Source organism: Pelobates fuscus, chromosome 10 (assembly GCF_036172605.1).
Source record: "Pelobates fuscus isolate aPelFus1 chromosome 10, aPelFus1.pri, whole genome shotgun sequence".
Classification (NCBI taxonomy): Eukaryota; Metazoa; Chordata; class Amphibia; order Anura; family Pelobatidae; genus Pelobates; species Pelobates fuscus.
Genome location: NC_086326.1, coordinates 3,306,480 through 3,324,621, shown reverse-complemented (window position 1 = coordinate 3,324,621; position 18,142 = coordinate 3,306,480). Strand labels below are relative to the sequence as shown.

Here is an 18,142-nt window from a genome sequence, read left to right as displayed (position 1 = left end):
AATGTCCCACACTGTGGATCTATCCATATTCCTGACCCACACTGTGGAGCTATGCAGATTCCTGTCCCACACTGTGGATCTATCCATATTCCTGTCTCACACTGTGGACCTGTCCATATTCTTGTCCCACACTGTGGACCTGTCCAGATTCCGGCCCCACACTGTGGCCATGCTCTGGACACTGTCCAGTGTGTGAATTGAGCAGGCTCTTTGGTGAAATTTCTATCTGACCCCTGAACCTACCACTCTTAGGTATCAACTTGTGGCCCTTGCTTCTAGTGGTGATAATCTCCACATACTAGTTTGTGGTTTCCCCTATATCTGGTGATCCCATGGGCTATTCCTTAGTGTCTCAGCAAGAGTAAAAATGACCATGCCAGCGTTACTGGGTGATCACTTGACGGACGTTGTGTGTGTGTGCGCCCCCATCCCTAAGCAGTATGGGGCAGGCAGCAGCAGAACGGGATTGACAGAAATTCTAATTACATACTATTTATTGATTGATTGATTGATTTTCACACACATTGTACACACACGTGTACTTGACCTAGCAGCAGGGTACAAAGAAAGAATACTATTATTATTTTAAAGAGTTTATTTCCTAGCTTAACACATTAGTTGCCAGTAACAATGTTGCATTGCGGGACGTGCACACTTACACCAGTTATCCCGAGGTCACCTGCAGTTTAAACCTTCAAACAGATGGTGAGGGGGCAGAGCCCAGAGATAGAGATTTAAGGCAGATTGGAGAACCTGCGTTCCTGCTTCATGACCAATTTGAAACCCTGCAGGTGTTCACCTTTGATCTGCACAAAGCCTTGGACTTTCAGGGGTCTTTGGTGTGGATCTGATGCTATGATAGTGCTTACCCCTTATTTATCTAGAAATAATAAACACAATCATTATCAAAACTGCATCCTAAAAACGAATCGTACTCTGTGCAGCATCCTGTGCCGGTATCAGCACCTGGATATTAGGATTTCATCTAAAGGCTGTTTACCGAACCCTTTATTAAATGTTACTAGCTAGCCGCACTGCGCAGCATGTCCTGAGGAGACCATCGCCCTTTGGCTGTAGTGTTTAGGAGTGGCGCTGCGCGTGTGCTAAACACTTCATTTAATTCACAGGTCTCCGACTAAGGTTTGTTTCCTTTCTTTTACTTATCTACATTCCGGTTTCTTTATTCCAGCGTTCCAATCTCCGCTGGCGAGAAATAAGATGAACACGTTGTTACCGGCTGGGAGATTTCCTGCTGAATGGACGCCGTATTCCTTGTTGTATAAGGCACGTTCTGGTTTAGACACATGGCTGGATGCTGCGCACTGATGGCCTGTAGGAAAAGCACCATATTGTTTTTTGTAACGCTGGGACAATCCACACATTTCTGACCCCCGGCCTACCCCCACCTGTCAGACTACACAAAGGAAATAATTCTGTTGTTTGGCTATGGATTAGCTGCATGCTATGTGCGATACTGATGTCTGGTCCGACTGCAAACTTTGTTTCTGAACGAAAAATGTATTATATTGAAGACAAAATTAGAAACTTGAAATGTGAGTGGCAAAGTTGAGGCTAAAATAGCTTATCTGGATAAATACTCAGATTTTCTATGGTCATAGATTGTGTTTGCCTGAATTTTACCATTCTGATTTCAATTGACTACATTTCGAGCCTTAGTGAATATCTCTTAAAGAGAAGAATTGTGATGCCTGTGAGGACACAACATAATTAGTTTCCTTTCCATTCTGTGGATGTAAGCATGCCTGCTCTGACTTGGAAAGTCACCAGATAAATCCACTGCATTACTTTGTTTGAATCCATTTTTGTTATTTAGTTATTTTCTCAGAACGGTCCCACCACCAGACAAACTCCAAGCACAAATTGTCTCTGCGATACAGGAAATCTCTGTAAGATAGGCCTTGATACAATTCTTTTGGATAAACATTTCCAATGATCAAAATCTGTTAGAGAAACGCTTAAAATCATTTATCTACAAAGTTCCCATGGACTTTAATTGTGACTAGATAAGCCATCTGGAAGGTTTGGACAGGACAATATAGACACCAATATAAAATGAATAGAGGATCCGGCCTAAGAGCAGAAATTAAACGATTATTAGCTATTGATTAGGTATGGGTTAAGTATGATTATATATTGATTAGGTATTGATCAGGTATTAGTTATTGATTAGGTATGGGTTACGTATGATTATATATTGATTAGGTATTGGTCAGGTATTAGTTATTGATTAGGTATGGGTTTGGTATGATTATATATTGATTAGACATTGGTTAAGTATGATTATATATTGATTAGGTGTTGGTCAGATATTATTTGTTATTGATTAGGTATGGTAGAAGTATGATTATATATTGATTAGGTATTGATCAGGTATTATTTGTTATTGATTAGGTATTGATTTATTAGTGCTGGGGAGAAGATAAATCTGTTCTTTTCGTATTCTAGGCTCATGTCAAATCCTACCTGCAGACCACAAGACATGTCTATCAGCAGCTGCTCGCCGTTCGGAACAGAGTCATGGACGGTGTGTTGGCATCACAATTTTAACCATGTTTTTAAATAATGAGAGTAACTCGTAGCTTGACTCCATCGCACCCTTAGACTGTAGCGCATCGCAATCACATGTGCTGTACACTTAATTTAAAGCCCTATACTGGTGTCAGAAGCTGCAATACCCCTGGGCCATTGTACTCTTTATTTCCTTGTGACGCCTTTGGGACACTTGGAGTTCTTTGGACTCGATAGATGTGTTGGAGGCAGACGTGAGTCCATTCTCTGAAACGCATTCATTGACTAATCAGGATTTAGAGCATAGGCCTAGCCCTAGAGCATAGGGCTAGGACGCTAGCTTGAGAGAGGACTGACTGACATTGAGAAGTTGTGACTGAAAGGATTGTGTAAAAACACAAATTAAAATCATTGTTATCTCCAAAGATGATGTGAGAACCCAAGAAAGGACTAGTTTAAAGATCACACCTTTGGACATAATTATTACCATAAAAAAATAATGTTTCTGCAGTATTTTAACTGTATTAAAAATATTCATTTTTATATCATATATAAACATTTGTAGTATCATAATCCGCTCTGTATCTAGCATGAGGCTGACAAGGCTGACCATCTTAGGGCCCCCCTGAGGCAGGCATCTGCTTATGTTGTAACCAGGCGGCGAGGAAGCACTCTCCCCTGAGCTCTCTCTGCCCAGCTCCCTCGTGGCCGCGCAATAATGCCAGGGCCGGAATATGACGTGACTCCGGCATCACTAAGTCTCGCACGAGGGAGCTGAGCAGGAGGATCAGAGCTCCATCGCCGCCCGCTGTGTGCATGTGTCCCTGACCGCCCGCCCACGCCAGTGCCTGCCAGCCCAGCCAGCAGCAGCCCCACTGGACCCCAGAGAAGAATCCACTCCAGCATACCCAAAGGTAGGGAGGCTGGATGGATTGAGTTTTACATTATTATTTTTTTAATTGTGAGTGTGTTAGTTTGTGTGTCTGTTAGTGTGTGTCTGTTAGTGAGAGTTAGTGTGTGTGTGTGTCTGTCATCAAGAGTGTATGTGTGTTTATCAGTGAGTGTGTATGTGTGTCTGTCAGTGTGTGTATGCGTGTGTCAGTGTGTGACAGTGTGTGTAAATGTGTCTGTCAATGAGTGTTTGTTTGTCTGTCAGTGAATGTGTATGTCTGTCAGCTATTGTATGTGTGTCTGTCAGTCAATGTGTGTCTGACACTGATTGTATATATGTCTGTCAGTGAGTGTTGTATATGTGTGTTTGTCAGTGTGTATTTATAGCAGAGTGCTAGTCCTAGCAGGGACTCTCCTCCGCTGGTTACTCCTACATACACTCAGAAACAAGGGAACAGCCAAACACAGTAAAGTAATCTAGGAATCTCCCACCACCTCCCCAGCAACTAGATGACACTCGGCTCTGGGGGTATAATTCCTTTTAATGGAGCCACACACAGCCTTTTATGAAAATCCACATGCAAGGGGTTTCCAATTACACATTCCAGGGGCATCCCCCTCTGGACCTGAGAGTACACTGAGACAAAGTACTCAACATAATTACCTTAACTCTCTCAGGTCCAGGGCATGTACAATAATAATCACCCCATAACATACAGTTCCCCACACGATACCCCCTTAAGTCCTATATCCCTGATAGCCTGGGTCTGAGCGCCCAACATATCCGAGAAGCACTCAGATCCCACGAACCCAGCCGAAACACCACTGGGGTATAGTTTAGAACCACCACACACGAGGCGCCTGCCTAAAAAGGTTGGTCTCTTTTGGCAGTATTAAATATACAAAACACCATGCATGAACTTGTTTGTGCAGACATCTTTTCTGTGTATCTTGTTCGGGAGTTTGCTCCCCCCGATTGCCACTCTGTTCGTCAGAATCCCCACGAACATAACGGAGGATGGAAGTCCCAGCGGTGTTCGCGCTATCGAGTGACCGATTTTAGTTCCATGCACTCGACGACCAAACACCGCTGTCTCTTTTCGTGGCTAAGGATGGTCGCCACCACATGTTCGCACATACGAAAGGCGACCACCTAGCCGACCGCTTGGAATGTTCAGGTTATTGCGGTTGGTGGGGGTGGGAACAGAGGTTACTGGGGCTAATGATCGGCACACTACATGTATGGGTGGTCTGGCCATTCGGTAATTTGTGCGTTTGTCGAACAAGACGTTGTTAATAGATGAGGTGGTTGCTATTTTACCAAATGACCAGACGAACAGGGGAAAGAACAAGATGATCCAGGGACTTGGACCATAAAACGAAGGAAATAAAAGGGGGGACAAGCTACGGACAACCCATATGAGGAATAAGGGTGACAATCCAAAGACATTATCTGTCAGTGAGTATATGTGTGTCTGTCACTGAGTGTGTCTCTTGTGAGTGAGTGTATGCGTGTCTGTTAGTTAGTGTATATGTGTGTCTGTCGTTGAATGTGAGTGTGTGTGTAACTGTGAGTGAGTGTGTATGTCTATGAATGTGTATGTTTCAGCGAAAATGCGTGTTGCTTAAACAGTATGTGTGACAATGACTGTGTATCTGTAAGTGAGTGTATGTCAGTACATGCATCAGTGAGGGCGTGTGTCTGTTAGGAAGAGATATTTGGAAGGGGGCAGAGACGTTTCCCGAGGTTTGTCATGTCTAGGGCAGCACAAAACCAGAATACACCACTGATCATAATTACATTTCTCATTTATTTCTGCCAGTAAGATAGTTGGAAATCTCAAACGATATTAAATGTTACAGGAATATTTTACCCCTGTACATTGGTGACACAATATAAACTTTACTGCTCTTCCTGCAGACTTCGATGCCATGTTGGAGAACCCATTCCAGGCCAAGGATGACAATCAGGAGGTATGTTGAGGTGAAGGTTTTAAGAAATATCACAGTTATTATTATTCTATAACTTGCATTGCACACAAAATAAGGAATGAAGTCACTGATCTCAGCAGGCACTCTCTGCAGTCACTTATCACAGCAGGCACTCTCTGCAGTCACTTATCACAGCAGGCACTCTCTGCAGTCACTCTCTGCATTCAGTGATCACAGCAGGCACTCTCTGCAAACACTGATCTCAGCAGGCACTCTCTGCATTCACTGATCACAGCATACACTCTCTGCAGTCACTGATCACAGCAGGCACTCTCTGCAAACACTGATCACAGCAGGCACTCTATGCAGTCACTGATCTCAGCAGGCACTCTATGCAGTCACTTATCACAGCAGGCACTCTCTGCAGTCACTCTCTGCATTCAGTGATCACAGCAGGCACTCTCTGCAAACACTGATCTCAGCAGGCACTCTCTGCAGTCACTGATCACAGCATACACTCTCTGCAGCCACTGATCTCAGAAGGCACTCTTTGCAGTCACTGATCACAGCAGGCACTCTCTGCATTCACTGATCACAGCAGACACTCTCTGCAAACACTGATCTCAGCAGGCACTCTCTGCAGTCACTGATCTCAGCAGGCACTCTCTGCAAACACTGATCACAGCAGGCACTCTCTGCAAACACTGATCTCAGCAGGCACTCTCTGCAGTCACTGATCTCAGCAGGCACTCTCTGCAAACACTGATCACAGCAGGCACTCTCTGCAAACACTGATCTCTGCAGACACTCTCTGCAGTCACTGATCACAGCAGGCACTCTCTGCAAACACTAATCTCTGCAGGCACTCTCTGCAAACACTGATCACAGCAGGCACTCTCTGCAAACACTGATCACAGCAGGCACTCTCTGCAAACACTGATCTCTGCAGGCACTCTCTGCAGTCACTGATTACAGCAGGCAGTCTCTGCACAACGCGCAGGGCGTATTCCCTAGCACAGCGTGCAGGGCGTATTCCCTAGCACATCGCGCAGGGCGTATTCCCTAACACAACGCGCAGGGCGTATTCCCTAGCACATCGCGCAGGGCGTATTCCCTAACACAACGCGCAGGGCGTATTCCCTAGCACATCGCGCAGGGCGTATTCCCTAACACAACGCGCAGGGCGTATTCCCTAACACAACGCGCAGGGCGTATTCCTTAACACAACGCGCAGGGCGTATTCCCTAACACAACGCGCAGGGCGTATTCCCTAACACAACGCGCAGGGCGTATTCCCTAGCACATCGCGCAGGGCGTATTCCCTAGCACATCCCGCAGGGCGTATTCCCTAGCACATCGCGCAGGGCGTATTCCCTAGCACATCGCGCAGGGCGTATTCCCTAACATAACGCGCAGGGCGTATTCCCTAACATAACGCACAGGCCGTATTCCCTAACATAACGCACAGGCCGTATTCCCTAGCCCAACGCAGTGTAAGGGGTAGGAATGCAGTGTCTGAGGATGGGAACCAGACATGCAGTAGAACTCTGCTCGTTCCACTGCCAGGTACCAGTGACAGGTTTTTACTATAAATACTGATACAATCTCTTTATTACTTTTAATGCGAAGAAGGACTTTGTGGACAGAATGGCTGAGATTTCGGCAGAGCTGGCATTGCTTCGGCAGCAAATGGAGAGTTTAGAGCAGCGTGATTTGGGAGCTGAGCTGCCTTCAAAGCAGGTCAGAAAAATACATGTTTTTATTTATGCGTGTTTGTTTTTTAGAATTTCCAGGTCCAACACCTCATTACAAGGAGCCTGAAAGATACTCCTGCATAAGGGTGGGGTCTAGCCCCCACCACTGACTGATAATCACCGCCATTCTTCTGTCAGAAGTTCCCTTCAAACACCCACAAGGGATGTGCCAGGCTGTGCCAGCTATGCTGAGCTGATTTGTCTCCCTATATTTAGTTTCCTACCTGACATTCTTCATCAGATTTAAGTTGCTTTTAATCTAGTTTTTTTTTAAAAATAATAATGAATAGTTAGTTTAATTAATAAATATAAATGCTATTAATTACTGAGAACTCAACAAATGTTCACCTTTTAATGAAATGACTGATATTCTGGGTGCACACGTTAATGTCACGCTCTGTGCATGTTAAGAACCTGAAGAAAGGTGTGGGTCCCTCGTATGAGCACGGAGTGTGATCACCCTGGTGAAAGTTTGCATGTTGCACAATACTTAGATGTGGCAGTTAATAACGATGAGCAGATCTGGGAGCTTTTTGAAGTCTCATCTCAAAATTAGAGCATTTCTCTTTTACCACAGATAGTCTCCTATTGGGGCCCTCTGTGAGCCCCTACAAGGAGCACCTAACTCGGTTTGCAGAATATCTTATTGAGTAAGAAATATAATGGATGCAAGTCTGCGCCATTGGCTAAGAGCATTCTCTTAATATTCAACAAACGTTTTTCCCCATTTACAGACTAAGCATAAATCACTCCTGGGGGCAGAAACCCTTTTCGGGTTTGAAGAGGTTAAGGGGAAGCTGCTGGTTCCATGGCGATGACTGGCAGATGTTGACAGAAGTATTGCTTTGTGCCAATTGTGAAAGAAAATGGACAGACCACAGAGTGGGACAGCTGTGACTCTGAGATCCATTCCGCCCCCTGTGAGTGCAAATTGCACATTGCAGGCCACTGTCACCGCAACGCACCCACAGGAATTAGTGTAAGGCGTTCACTGGTAGTGCGAGGGCAAGCCTAGACCTGTGTAATGTAGAAACAGTTTATCACTAGGAGAGGAATCAGTTATTCAAAACATCTCTATATGTGAATCAAACAGCAAGCGGTAAAAATCCTCTCATTTCCCAGTCTGGATAGGTATGCCTTATTAACCCCTTATCACTCACATCTCACGCATTGCCTGGTATGTTTCATCTTTCAGGGCGTTCATTTTCGTTATTTTTCTTGCTTTGATTTTGTTGTCGTTGACGATATTACCTGTATAACTCCGTTTGCCAAAAGATTTAAAACATATTTAACCAGATTCCTAGCAATGAACATCTAATGGAAATTATAATACTTGTAGTGATCAATTTAAGAAAGAGGAATATATCTCTCTGTTCGCCACGCAGTTATTATGTGTCACAGCAGACTTAGTCTGACATCACTAAAATTACAGAATCACTTTGTGTTGGCAGCAAAACGTAGTGATATTGAGGTTGCAGTTCTACCAATATTTACTGCTCTACACAATTTCGGATATAAATTTGTCACAAATGGAGATATTGATCAGATCGTGTTTATCTATAAGTTCATAGAATAGAAATTGTCCACAGAAAGCCAATGGCATTCCAGGGACACCTGAAGACATTCTGACGGTTTCCTATGCCGCTTTCAAAGACCGTTCCAAGTAAACAAGTTAATAGCCACCAAAGGACAATAAGAAAATAGTAAAGTGATGAAACAAGATGTTGGCTGTAATTAATTGCGAAACCATTTCCAGCGAGCGTGCTCCTTTTAACGGGTTTTTGGAAACACGCTGGGAAGGAAAACGAATTTGTCTGTAGAGTTAAGATTTAACAATCGGTGCAAAGGGTTAATGAAAGCTAAAATGAGGTGGGGAAATGGAATGAGAATGAGGTCATGTACAGAGAGGGGGTTGAGAGGGAATTAATATTTTTTTAAATCGAAGACAGGGAAAAATAAACCACTTGCTTTCTATAAAGGGCAGAATTTGGACACCTGCTGCACCAGAGGAATCAAATCTGCCAGTAATTAGGAGACTTTTAACAGTCTGTGCCAGCTCAGTGGTTAGCAGTGAATATGAGGTTAGCAATTATAGACAATGATAAAAGTATTCAGGTTTTTACAGCAAAGGTTAACAAGCCCTCCGCTCCATCCCATCATTCTCCTCTCCTTTGCATCCCCTGAGATCACGCCACAGCCCATGTAATATGCATGTCAGAAATAAACCACTACGGTAATTATTTAACTGCTTCTAATGATTCCTGGTTCTTTTCTTTTGTACAATTAAATATATGTTCTAAGCATGTAAGGTGAAAGGTCAATAGATGGTTGGGTGTGTGGCGTCCCCCACGCAGAGTATCACAATCTGTTGGCTGTTTAAAGCACACACCATAAAATATAGGAAAGCATAGTGCAGGGCCGTATTCTAACTGTCGCTGCCCTGCTCGGTGCATGGTGTTCAATACATTCTCACAGTTAAAGGACCAGCAATATGTCTGAGACCGCTGTTCATTTAAAAATAATTGAGTTCTTTTTAAATTACAACAGGAGTGTGAATATATATCTATATATAGAGATAGCGAATAGGTTTAGTAACTGTGCTCCTGTGCTAATATAGAATTGATGTGTCTTCTCTGGATTAAGATTGACCCCACCCCCCACCCCTAAATATAAATTGTGGATAAAATATATCCATTTTTTACACTTTTATTATCCTTATTATTAACCCGTTAATTGGGAACACATGGCTGTGTGATACAAAAATAAATACAGTTACACAAAAATAAGTCCTGCGCTTAAGTATGTAGGGGTTTAGAAAATGCCCCTCTCTGTCTCATTAGAGATTTGCCTGAAGCTGACGCAAGAAAAGTGAATAGTTAGTGTAGGACACACCTAAGTGGTTTGCCTTGACGAGGCAGGTGGGCATTCCCTCTAATGGCCATTGCAGTTACTGAATATCCTCCATTTATTTATATATGCACAGGGACTTGGAATAGTGCGCAGGTAACTCCTTCCTTTGGATATTCTAGAAGGCAAAACAGACCTCAAAACCAGCCAAATGGCTTCAAGAAATGAGAGATTAAGGTTTTGGAATAGACTTTAATTTAGTTATAAATCTGTGTGTTGATCTCAGTCACACGGTGAATGGGAGACGACCTTAGAATATCTCTGAACTAGAAGCATTCTGTAAGGAAGAGTGGGGACAGAAAGACTATTGGTGGCTTCTAGAAGGGCTTAGAGGGTTATTCACTACAATTCATGGTGAATTTCACATTTCGGGTTAAAATAGCCAAACTGGAAACATTCCCCAAGTTTCAGTTGGCTTTCAGTTTGGCTACTTTGGCCTTAAATTGGAATTTGATTCCTCACTTTGGTAAATAGCCCTGTGAGATGATGTTACTAAGTACTGACTGACTTGTATTGTTCTGTAGCATATAAATAATATAAATAATATAAATAATAACCAGAAACAAGTAGAGTTTAAAGGGTCACTCCACACCCCTAAACAACATTAGCTTGCTGAAAGGCTTGAATAAGTGAAGAGTTTGTCCACTTTTTATTCTTTTGCATAAAGTGCAGATTTCAATGGAAATCATCACTTTTATAAATTAACATTGCTATGATCCCCTGGCTGTCAATCAGACACCCGGTCCTGTTACTTCCTGGTTTGGTTAGCTCAGTGGAGATAAACTCAAGAGGCAGCAATTGCCCGGAGCACCTGCCTTGCAAAGACTTATTTTATAATTTTTTTTAAATTCTTTATTTATCAAGTCATGCATATAAAGTGACCATAACAAAAAGCAGGGTAGGTGCGTATTCAGTTGTACAAGTATTCATAATAAGGTATACATACATGGCAGGTGTCGTTGTACAATTGCACTGTACCGGTAAATGCTGATATTTCAGATCTTCGTACATATGTTCCATTTTATATATATATATATATATTGAGCGAGTTGGTCTATTTATTACACTATTACATTTCCTTTGTACTTAAAAGTGAGGTAGCTGCGTTAGTTCGAAGGCTATTTAGTGCTCATACCTCAGTGTCTAGTGGTGTGCGGGTTTGCTCTGGGTCTATTTTTAGTACACTTGTTGTGGCGAAACCAACCTCGCCACTGGGCCCTGGAGAAGCCTGTTTGCTAGCCTCCTACCTGCTGACTATGGCCCCTGGGTTATTTGGGGCATATTGTACTGTATATTGCTGCTACTGGCCCTTTTAACAGCATCTATGGACATATTGGGACTTTTGGGACTACTGTCCCTTTAAGACTGTGATACATATTCTAGTGTACTGCCTGTAATATTATATGTGTATTAAGTTTAACCTGGGATATGTATGCAGCATTCATCTGATTGTTCGGTAGAATCACTCCATTTATTATATTGAGTGAAACTACCGAACAACCAGACCACCCAGGAATAAGTGTGCCTCCAATTACAGTTTGCAACAATGTTGCAAACAGGTAATTGGCAATCCATGTAATGTATTCTTTGTCCTCTGGGTGGCCGCCATTCGGGAAACAAACACGTGGCGGCGGCCATCTTAAACTACCGAACAGCGGTGTTTTGCCGTCGAGTGTCTGGAACTAAAATCGGACACTTGACTAGGCAAACACCGCTGAGACCTCCATACTTCCAGAAATTCGTATGGAAACTACCGAATGACCCGCCGTTCGGTAGAAAGAACCCCATAAACAAGGGAATTCATTCAAACCCTCTCCAGGCTGTATAACACAGGCAATTCGCCTGTTTTCATTCCCTTGTTTGTGACCGACCGCAGGGCCAAAATGCATGGAACTGTTTTCGGATACTTTACCCATGCGGTCGGTCAAATTTTTGGAACCCCATATCTCACGAACCATTCATCCGAATTACTTGAATTTTGGATATGTTGTCCCCCTGAATAAGGGCTATCCAGCGATGCTGGATTTAAAGGTGTACCCCCGGGTTTTGGGGTACATCCAGAACTTGGCTGAAAAAGTGTACCGGATAATTGAGTTTAATGTTATCTGAGGGGAGGGGATGTGTGGGCTGAACCATGTATGTGATTGGTTATTTTATGCCTCCCCCTGGGTGTGGCCTGTATGTGGATTAGTGTAATAAAAGCCAGGCTGGATGAGCCAGTCCAGAGTTCCTGTTTTAACCTCAAAGTGATGTGTCGTCTCATTATTGGGGGAAGGATTTATTGTATGCTGTTCCAGTTGACTGCTAGGAGTACAAGCCTATTCGTATGGTTCCTATTCAATGGTCTACAGCATTCATACGCTTGGGAGAATTTAAAGGTTTCTCGGATTCGGTGATTATGGTGTCTGCCAGAGTGCTTGGAGTCCTCAGGAAGCACTAGGAGCATCCATTAACGGAGGTACTCAGTCGGGGTGCCAGGTGATCCGTTACACTTGTGCCTTTAGCTTAGTCACGTATACCCTGTAAAGGCATGAACGTTTTTAAGGATTTTACTGAAAAGAAGGTAAAGGTAGGAAGATGAAGGAATCAGCAAGAGATAGAAACCTCTCAGGGGTGAGGTGGACAACACGTGTGCTCAGCTCCAGCCAGGGCTGGGTAGTTTATGCCTCTGTGTTGGTATGTCCGTCAGCGGTTCGTGTAGTCCTCCCGTGGCTCCCAAGTTTTAAGGAATAGTGGATAAGTATCTGGTATTTGTGCTGTGAGTTTGTCCATAAGATGTGCCTATTTGATGTAGCAAGTGACCCTTTCCATGTGTGGCATGTCAATGTGTAACCAGGTTTGACCTTGCAAAGACTTCTTATTGAGCTGCATTGGGAAGTCTGTGATTGGACAGGCACAGAAAGTCTGGGCAGGGTTAGAAAGGGATGGCTTACAGAGGCTGCAGACAAGTGATCTGCAGCTTTTGGAAGCTGTTTTTAGATAAACACCCTAAAAAATGCAGAATTAAATGCATACAAGTTTTCATTTGGGGTATATCTACTAAACAGAGAATTTTATTCATTTTGGATTTGGGCAGTGGAGACTCCCTTTAAGTTTTTTTCCCACTTAAGAAGGAATAGTGAATAGTTGTAAATGTACTTTCTCTAGAATCCGAACTTGGCAGCTGTACCGTCTAGTTTATGTCATCCAGACAGATTCAGGTGGGCAGAAAGTTGTAGTTCACTATAATTGTTTCGTTTGTATTTATTCAGAGGAACGTTGGTTTCATGATGAGTATGGAAGAGGCATTTTATTTTTCAGTGCATTAAGAAGGTGGACCCTCCAATAAAGTTGCTAAAATCGATTCCTGGCTGGATTCTTGTCTAGCAGATTCAATGATTTCGTCAGATACATTCCACATACATGTAACATGTGAGAAGAACCTAGTTCCCTCTGAAGAAGTTGGCGGACACTCAGGGCACCATAACAACTGTAGCGGAGTAGAGGTACGATCCAAGGTAGCTCCGCTGGTAGACAGGAACAGCAATCCAATACAGGTATCAAACGGGTAGCGTGGTTACAATCCCTTCCCTCCAAGAACTAGACGACACATAGCTTGGAGGTCAACTGTCAGCTTTATTCACACAATTTCTTTTATGGCTTTTTCCCATGCAAGGGAGGTAACTCAAAACAACCAATCACCTCACAATCACCTCCCCTCCCTCTCCTCCCCTTAGATTAACAGGTAAATTAATTAGAGGGAACCGAGTTTTCCCCAGTTTCTGAATGACCCCTAAATACGGGGGGTACGGGGATACACGAGGGGTCCCCTGGTAGGTCTGCTCTGGGTGAGTAACCTATTCAAATTTCACCCAGATCAGACCAGGGGTTCGGGAGTTACAGGTATTTAAAGATTTGACCGACTGCAGGGACACAGTAGCCGAAAACGGCTCCATAGATTCTGGCCCTGTAGTCGGTCTACTTCTCTGCCTAGAAAGTGCCGAATAGCTCAGCCATCCGACCCCAATCTTTGGTTCGGATGAATCCCCTAAACTGGGGAATGCAAACTACCGAACGGCGGGCCGTTCGGCAGTTTGGATCATACGATTTGGGGATCCTGGAGGTCTGAGCGGTGTCTGGGTAGTCGAGCGTCCGATTTTAGTTCCAGACGCTCGACGACCAAACACCGCTGTTCGGCAGTTAAGATGGCCGCCGCCACGTGGAGATTAGGCGAACGGCGGCCACCCACGGACCCAATAACGGTATGTACACACGGATTCTTCTTTAACATGCTGGTATAATATGCAAGATACATTGACAGGGACAAATAACATTGTAAATGCGGGTTTTGGTGGCTGCTTCTGCCACAATGCTCCCCCAGAACCAAGCCAGCATACACAGTCTGATCCCAACGGATCGGCTTGGGGATGTCTGGAGGAGTACCCACAGATCACTGGTCTAGTTCCGTCTGTCGGGATAACCCGTCAGCATTTCCATTGAGCTTCCCCGGGCGATATTGGATATTGAAATCAAAGGGCTGAAGCGCTAAGCTCCAGCGCAGCAGTCTGGCATTGTCTCCGGACACCCGGTTCAGCCAGACCAACGGGTTGTGATCTGTGAGCAGGGAAAATGTTTGTCCATACAAATAGGGCTGTAGTTTCTTGAGGGCCCACACCACGGCAAGGCATTCCTTTTCGATGGCGGCGTAGCTTACTTCTCTGGGTAAAAGTTTTCGGCTGAGGTAAGCTACGGGGTGTTCACCGCCATCGGCTCCGATCTGGCTCAGTACTGCTCCCAATCCGAACATTGAAGCGTCTGTATGGACGAGAAAGCGTTTAGTCGGATCGGGAGCAGCCAACACAGGGGCATTAACAAGGGCATTTTTTAGGAGTTGGAAGGCCTGTTCACACTCTGGGGCCCATACTACTAATTTGGGAAGGTTTTTGCGGGTTAAGTCGGTAAGGGGCTTGGCTAGGGCGCTGTAGTTAGGTACAAACTTTCGGTAATATCCTGCCGTCCCCAAAAAGGCTAGTACCTGGGTTTTAGTGCGGGGGGTTGGCCATTTAGCTACGGCCTCTATTTTGGCTGGTTCGGGTTTTTGGTGGCCGCTGCCTACTCGGTGTCCGAGGTATTGGACCTCGGCCATCCCTATATGGCATTTACTGGGCTTGAGGGTCAGTCCGGCTTCCCGGATGCGGTCTAGTACTGCTCCGATATGGTCTAAATGATCGGCCCAGGAGTAACTAAAGATGGCTATGTCGTCTAGATAGGCGCAAGCGTACTCCTGAAACCCGTCCAATAGTCGGTCCACCATCCTTTGGAAGGTGGCCGGGGCGTTCTTCATCCCAAATGGCATGACCCGGAATTGGTACAGGCCAAATGGGGTGACGAAGGCCGACTTGGGAATGGCGTCCTCGGCTAGAGGAATTTGCCAATATCCTTTACAAAGATCAATGGTGGTTAAGTATTTCCCCCTAGCCATTTTGTCTAATAGCTCGTCTATCCGGGGCATGGGATAGGCATCGGATATGGTTTTATCATTGAGCCTCCGGTAATCTACACAGAAGCGGGTAGTTCCATCCCGCTTTGGCACGAGTACTACGGGGGATGCCCAGGGGCTATCTGAATGCTCAATTACCCCTAACTGCAACATTTCCTTCAGTTCCTTGTACATGTTCCCCCTCACTGCTTCGGGAATGCGGTAGGGCGGTTGACGGAGTGGGACCGGATCTAGGGTTTCTACCCGATGGGTAGCTAACGGGGTATATCCCGGGAGGTTGGAAAAAGTGGCTCCTTTTTCCCTAATTAAACTTTGGGCCTGAGCTTTTTCCTGGGGATTCAAGCGGTCTCCTAGCTGTACGGCTGCGAGATCCTCTTGTAGCGTTTCTCGGGCCAGCATGTCAGGGAGGGGTAGGTTATCTGTGTCCTCTGCAGCCGAGGCGCAGATGGCGGATACTTCCTCTGTGCGCTCGTGGTAGGGCTTCAGCATGTTCACATGGAACATGCGTCGGTCCCCGGTCCCGGCGCAGGGGCCGATTATATAGGTGGTATCGCAGACCTGCTCTACCACCTTGAATGGGCCCCGCCAGGAAGCCTGCAGCTTGTCAGTAGGGACGGGGCGTAAGACTAGTACTTTCTGGCCGACCTGAAAGCTGCGGTCCCTAGCTCCCTTATCATACCAGTGGCGCTGGCGTGTCTGGGCCGCCTGGAGGTTGTTGCGCACAGCTCGGGTCAATTCCTCCAGGCGGTTCCGAAACTCCAACACATAGGGTACGATAGGGGTGCCGTCAATGGTCGTCCCCCCCTCCCAGTGTTCCCTTATTAGGTCTAGGGGTCCCCTTACCCTCCTTCCGAACAACAGTTCGAAGGGAGAGAACCCAGTGGACTCTTGGGGCACCTCTCGGTAGGCGAACAGGAGATGGGGTAAGAACCGCTCCCAGTTCTTCTGAGTGGCTACGAACGTGCGGATCATTTGTTTTAAGGTCCCATTAAACCGTTCGCAGAGGCCATTGGACTGGGGGTGGTATGGGGAATTAAGGATAGGTCGGACCCCGCATACTTTCCAAAGCTGTTGCGTGACCTCGGCCGTGAATTGGGTACCCTGATCTGAAATGATCTCCCGGGGGATCCCCATACGGGTAAAGATACGCATGAGGGCGTCTACTATGGTCTCTGCGTGTACATTCGTTAGGGCTACTGCTTCGGGGTATCTAGTGGCATAATCTACCACGGTCAATATGTATTTCTTACCAGACGGGCTTTTTTGTCTCAGTGGTCCGATAATGTCTACCGCTACTCGGCTAAAGGGTTCTTCAATAATGGGCAGGGTGTGTAGTTTGGCCTTGTATCGGTCCCCCCGCTTTCCCACTCTCTGACAGGTATCGCAAGTATTACAGTATTGCTTAATATCCTGTGATATCCCTGGCCAGAAGAAGTTCTGTAGCAGCCGATGTTTGGTTCGGCTGATCCCTAGGTGTCCAGACAGGGGAATGTCGTGGGCGATTCGCATTAACTCTTGTCGATACTTTCGAGGCACAATTAACTGTTTAATGGGTACAGGAATCGACCCGGCTACTACCTTTTCTGCATACCGGTATAATAACCCCTTATCCCAAGCATATCTCTCCCCCTCTCTGCCAGTCTGGTCTTTATCTATTCTGTCCTTGTAAACCTGTAGGGACGGGTCCAGGGCGACCTCGCTACCAAATTCTAATGGGGCAGCCCAGGGTAATACAGTGTGATCAGGGGGGTTTGTGCTTACCTGAGCCTCAGAGTCAAGGTGGGGTGCCGTGGTGCGAGCCTGTTGGCGGGTGACGACCGGGTAAGCTTCCTGTGGAGGAGGCCGGGTAACAAACGCGGAAGTTAGCTCCCCCAAATCGTTCCCCAAAATCACATCGGCAGGTAGGTCCTGCATCATCCCCACTTCAATTTGTCCTGCCCCCGCTCCCCAGTCCAAATGTAGTTTAGCAGTGGGTACCTTGTATATAGCTCCCCCTGCCACTCGAACTGCAATGCACTCCCCAGTGAGATGGTTCGGGGCCACTAAATGGTTCCGTACCAGAGTGATGGTGGCCCCAGAATCTCTTAACCCCTCCAGCCGCTTGCCCTCCACATGGACCACTTGTCGGTGGCCCTGGCGGTTGTCTGAGGCCGCCTGGACCGGGTTTACCTCATGGAGGGTGCCCAAGGGTTCTGCTATTTGGGTAGAGGTGAAAGGTTGAGCCCAGGGCCTGCCCTGATAGCAGTGTACCGCGGCTCGGGGGGTGGTTGGTGGTCGTTGAGGGGTCCAGGCTGGTCTGGCCCGGTTTTGGGGACAGTCTCGTTGCATGTGACCCAGCTGGTTACATGCATGGCACCGGACAGATGCCCGGTTGTTGTACCGGGGGGTTTGAGACTGGTAGGTCCCCCCTGGTCGGGGCGGATTTACTGGGGTAAGCTGGGGAACAGCTGGCGTAGATTGCACTCTACTGGATACATGCTGTTCCCGTCGGGAGTCCTGATGCTCATCTGCTAGTTGAGCGGCCTCATGCAGAGTATGGGGCTTACGTTCTCTTACCCAGATCTGTAACTGTGGAGACAAACGTCGGTAGAACTGCTCCAGCATCATCAATTGCTTGATCTCTTGGGCCGTGACGGCTTTGGCTGCCTCA

The 18,142-nt window shown here is 45.9% G+C and overlaps 2 protein-coding genes across 3 annotated transcripts in view; both read left to right on the top strand.

Moving 5' to 3' along the window:
• Positions 1-5,409, top strand: part of LOC134575022 (uncharacterized) — a 61,714-nt gene extending 56,305 nt beyond the window's left edge. Inside the window, exons 8-10 of the mRNA XM_063434153.1 lie at positions 1,190-1,284; positions 2,467-2,545; positions 5,342-5,409. Coding sequence (XP_063290223.1) covers positions 1,190-1,284; positions 2,467-2,545; positions 5,342-5,403 — 236 coding nt within the window. The 3' untranslated portion in view covers positions 5,404-5,409. The remainder of the gene's footprint in view (positions 1-1,189; positions 1,285-2,466; positions 2,546-5,341) is intronic.
• Positions 5,410-6,975: 1,566 nt separating this feature from the next.
• Positions 6,976-18,142, top strand: part of LOC134574477 (uncharacterized) — a 168,571-nt gene continuing 157,404 nt past the window's right edge. For both annotated transcript variants that reach the window (XM_063433573.1, XM_063433572.1), the window contains exon 1: positions 6,976-7,092. In XM_063433573.1, coding sequence (XP_063289643.1) covers positions 7,000-7,092 — 93 coding nt within the window. In that variant the 5' untranslated portion in view covers positions 6,976-6,999. The remainder of the gene's footprint in view (positions 7,093-18,142) is intronic.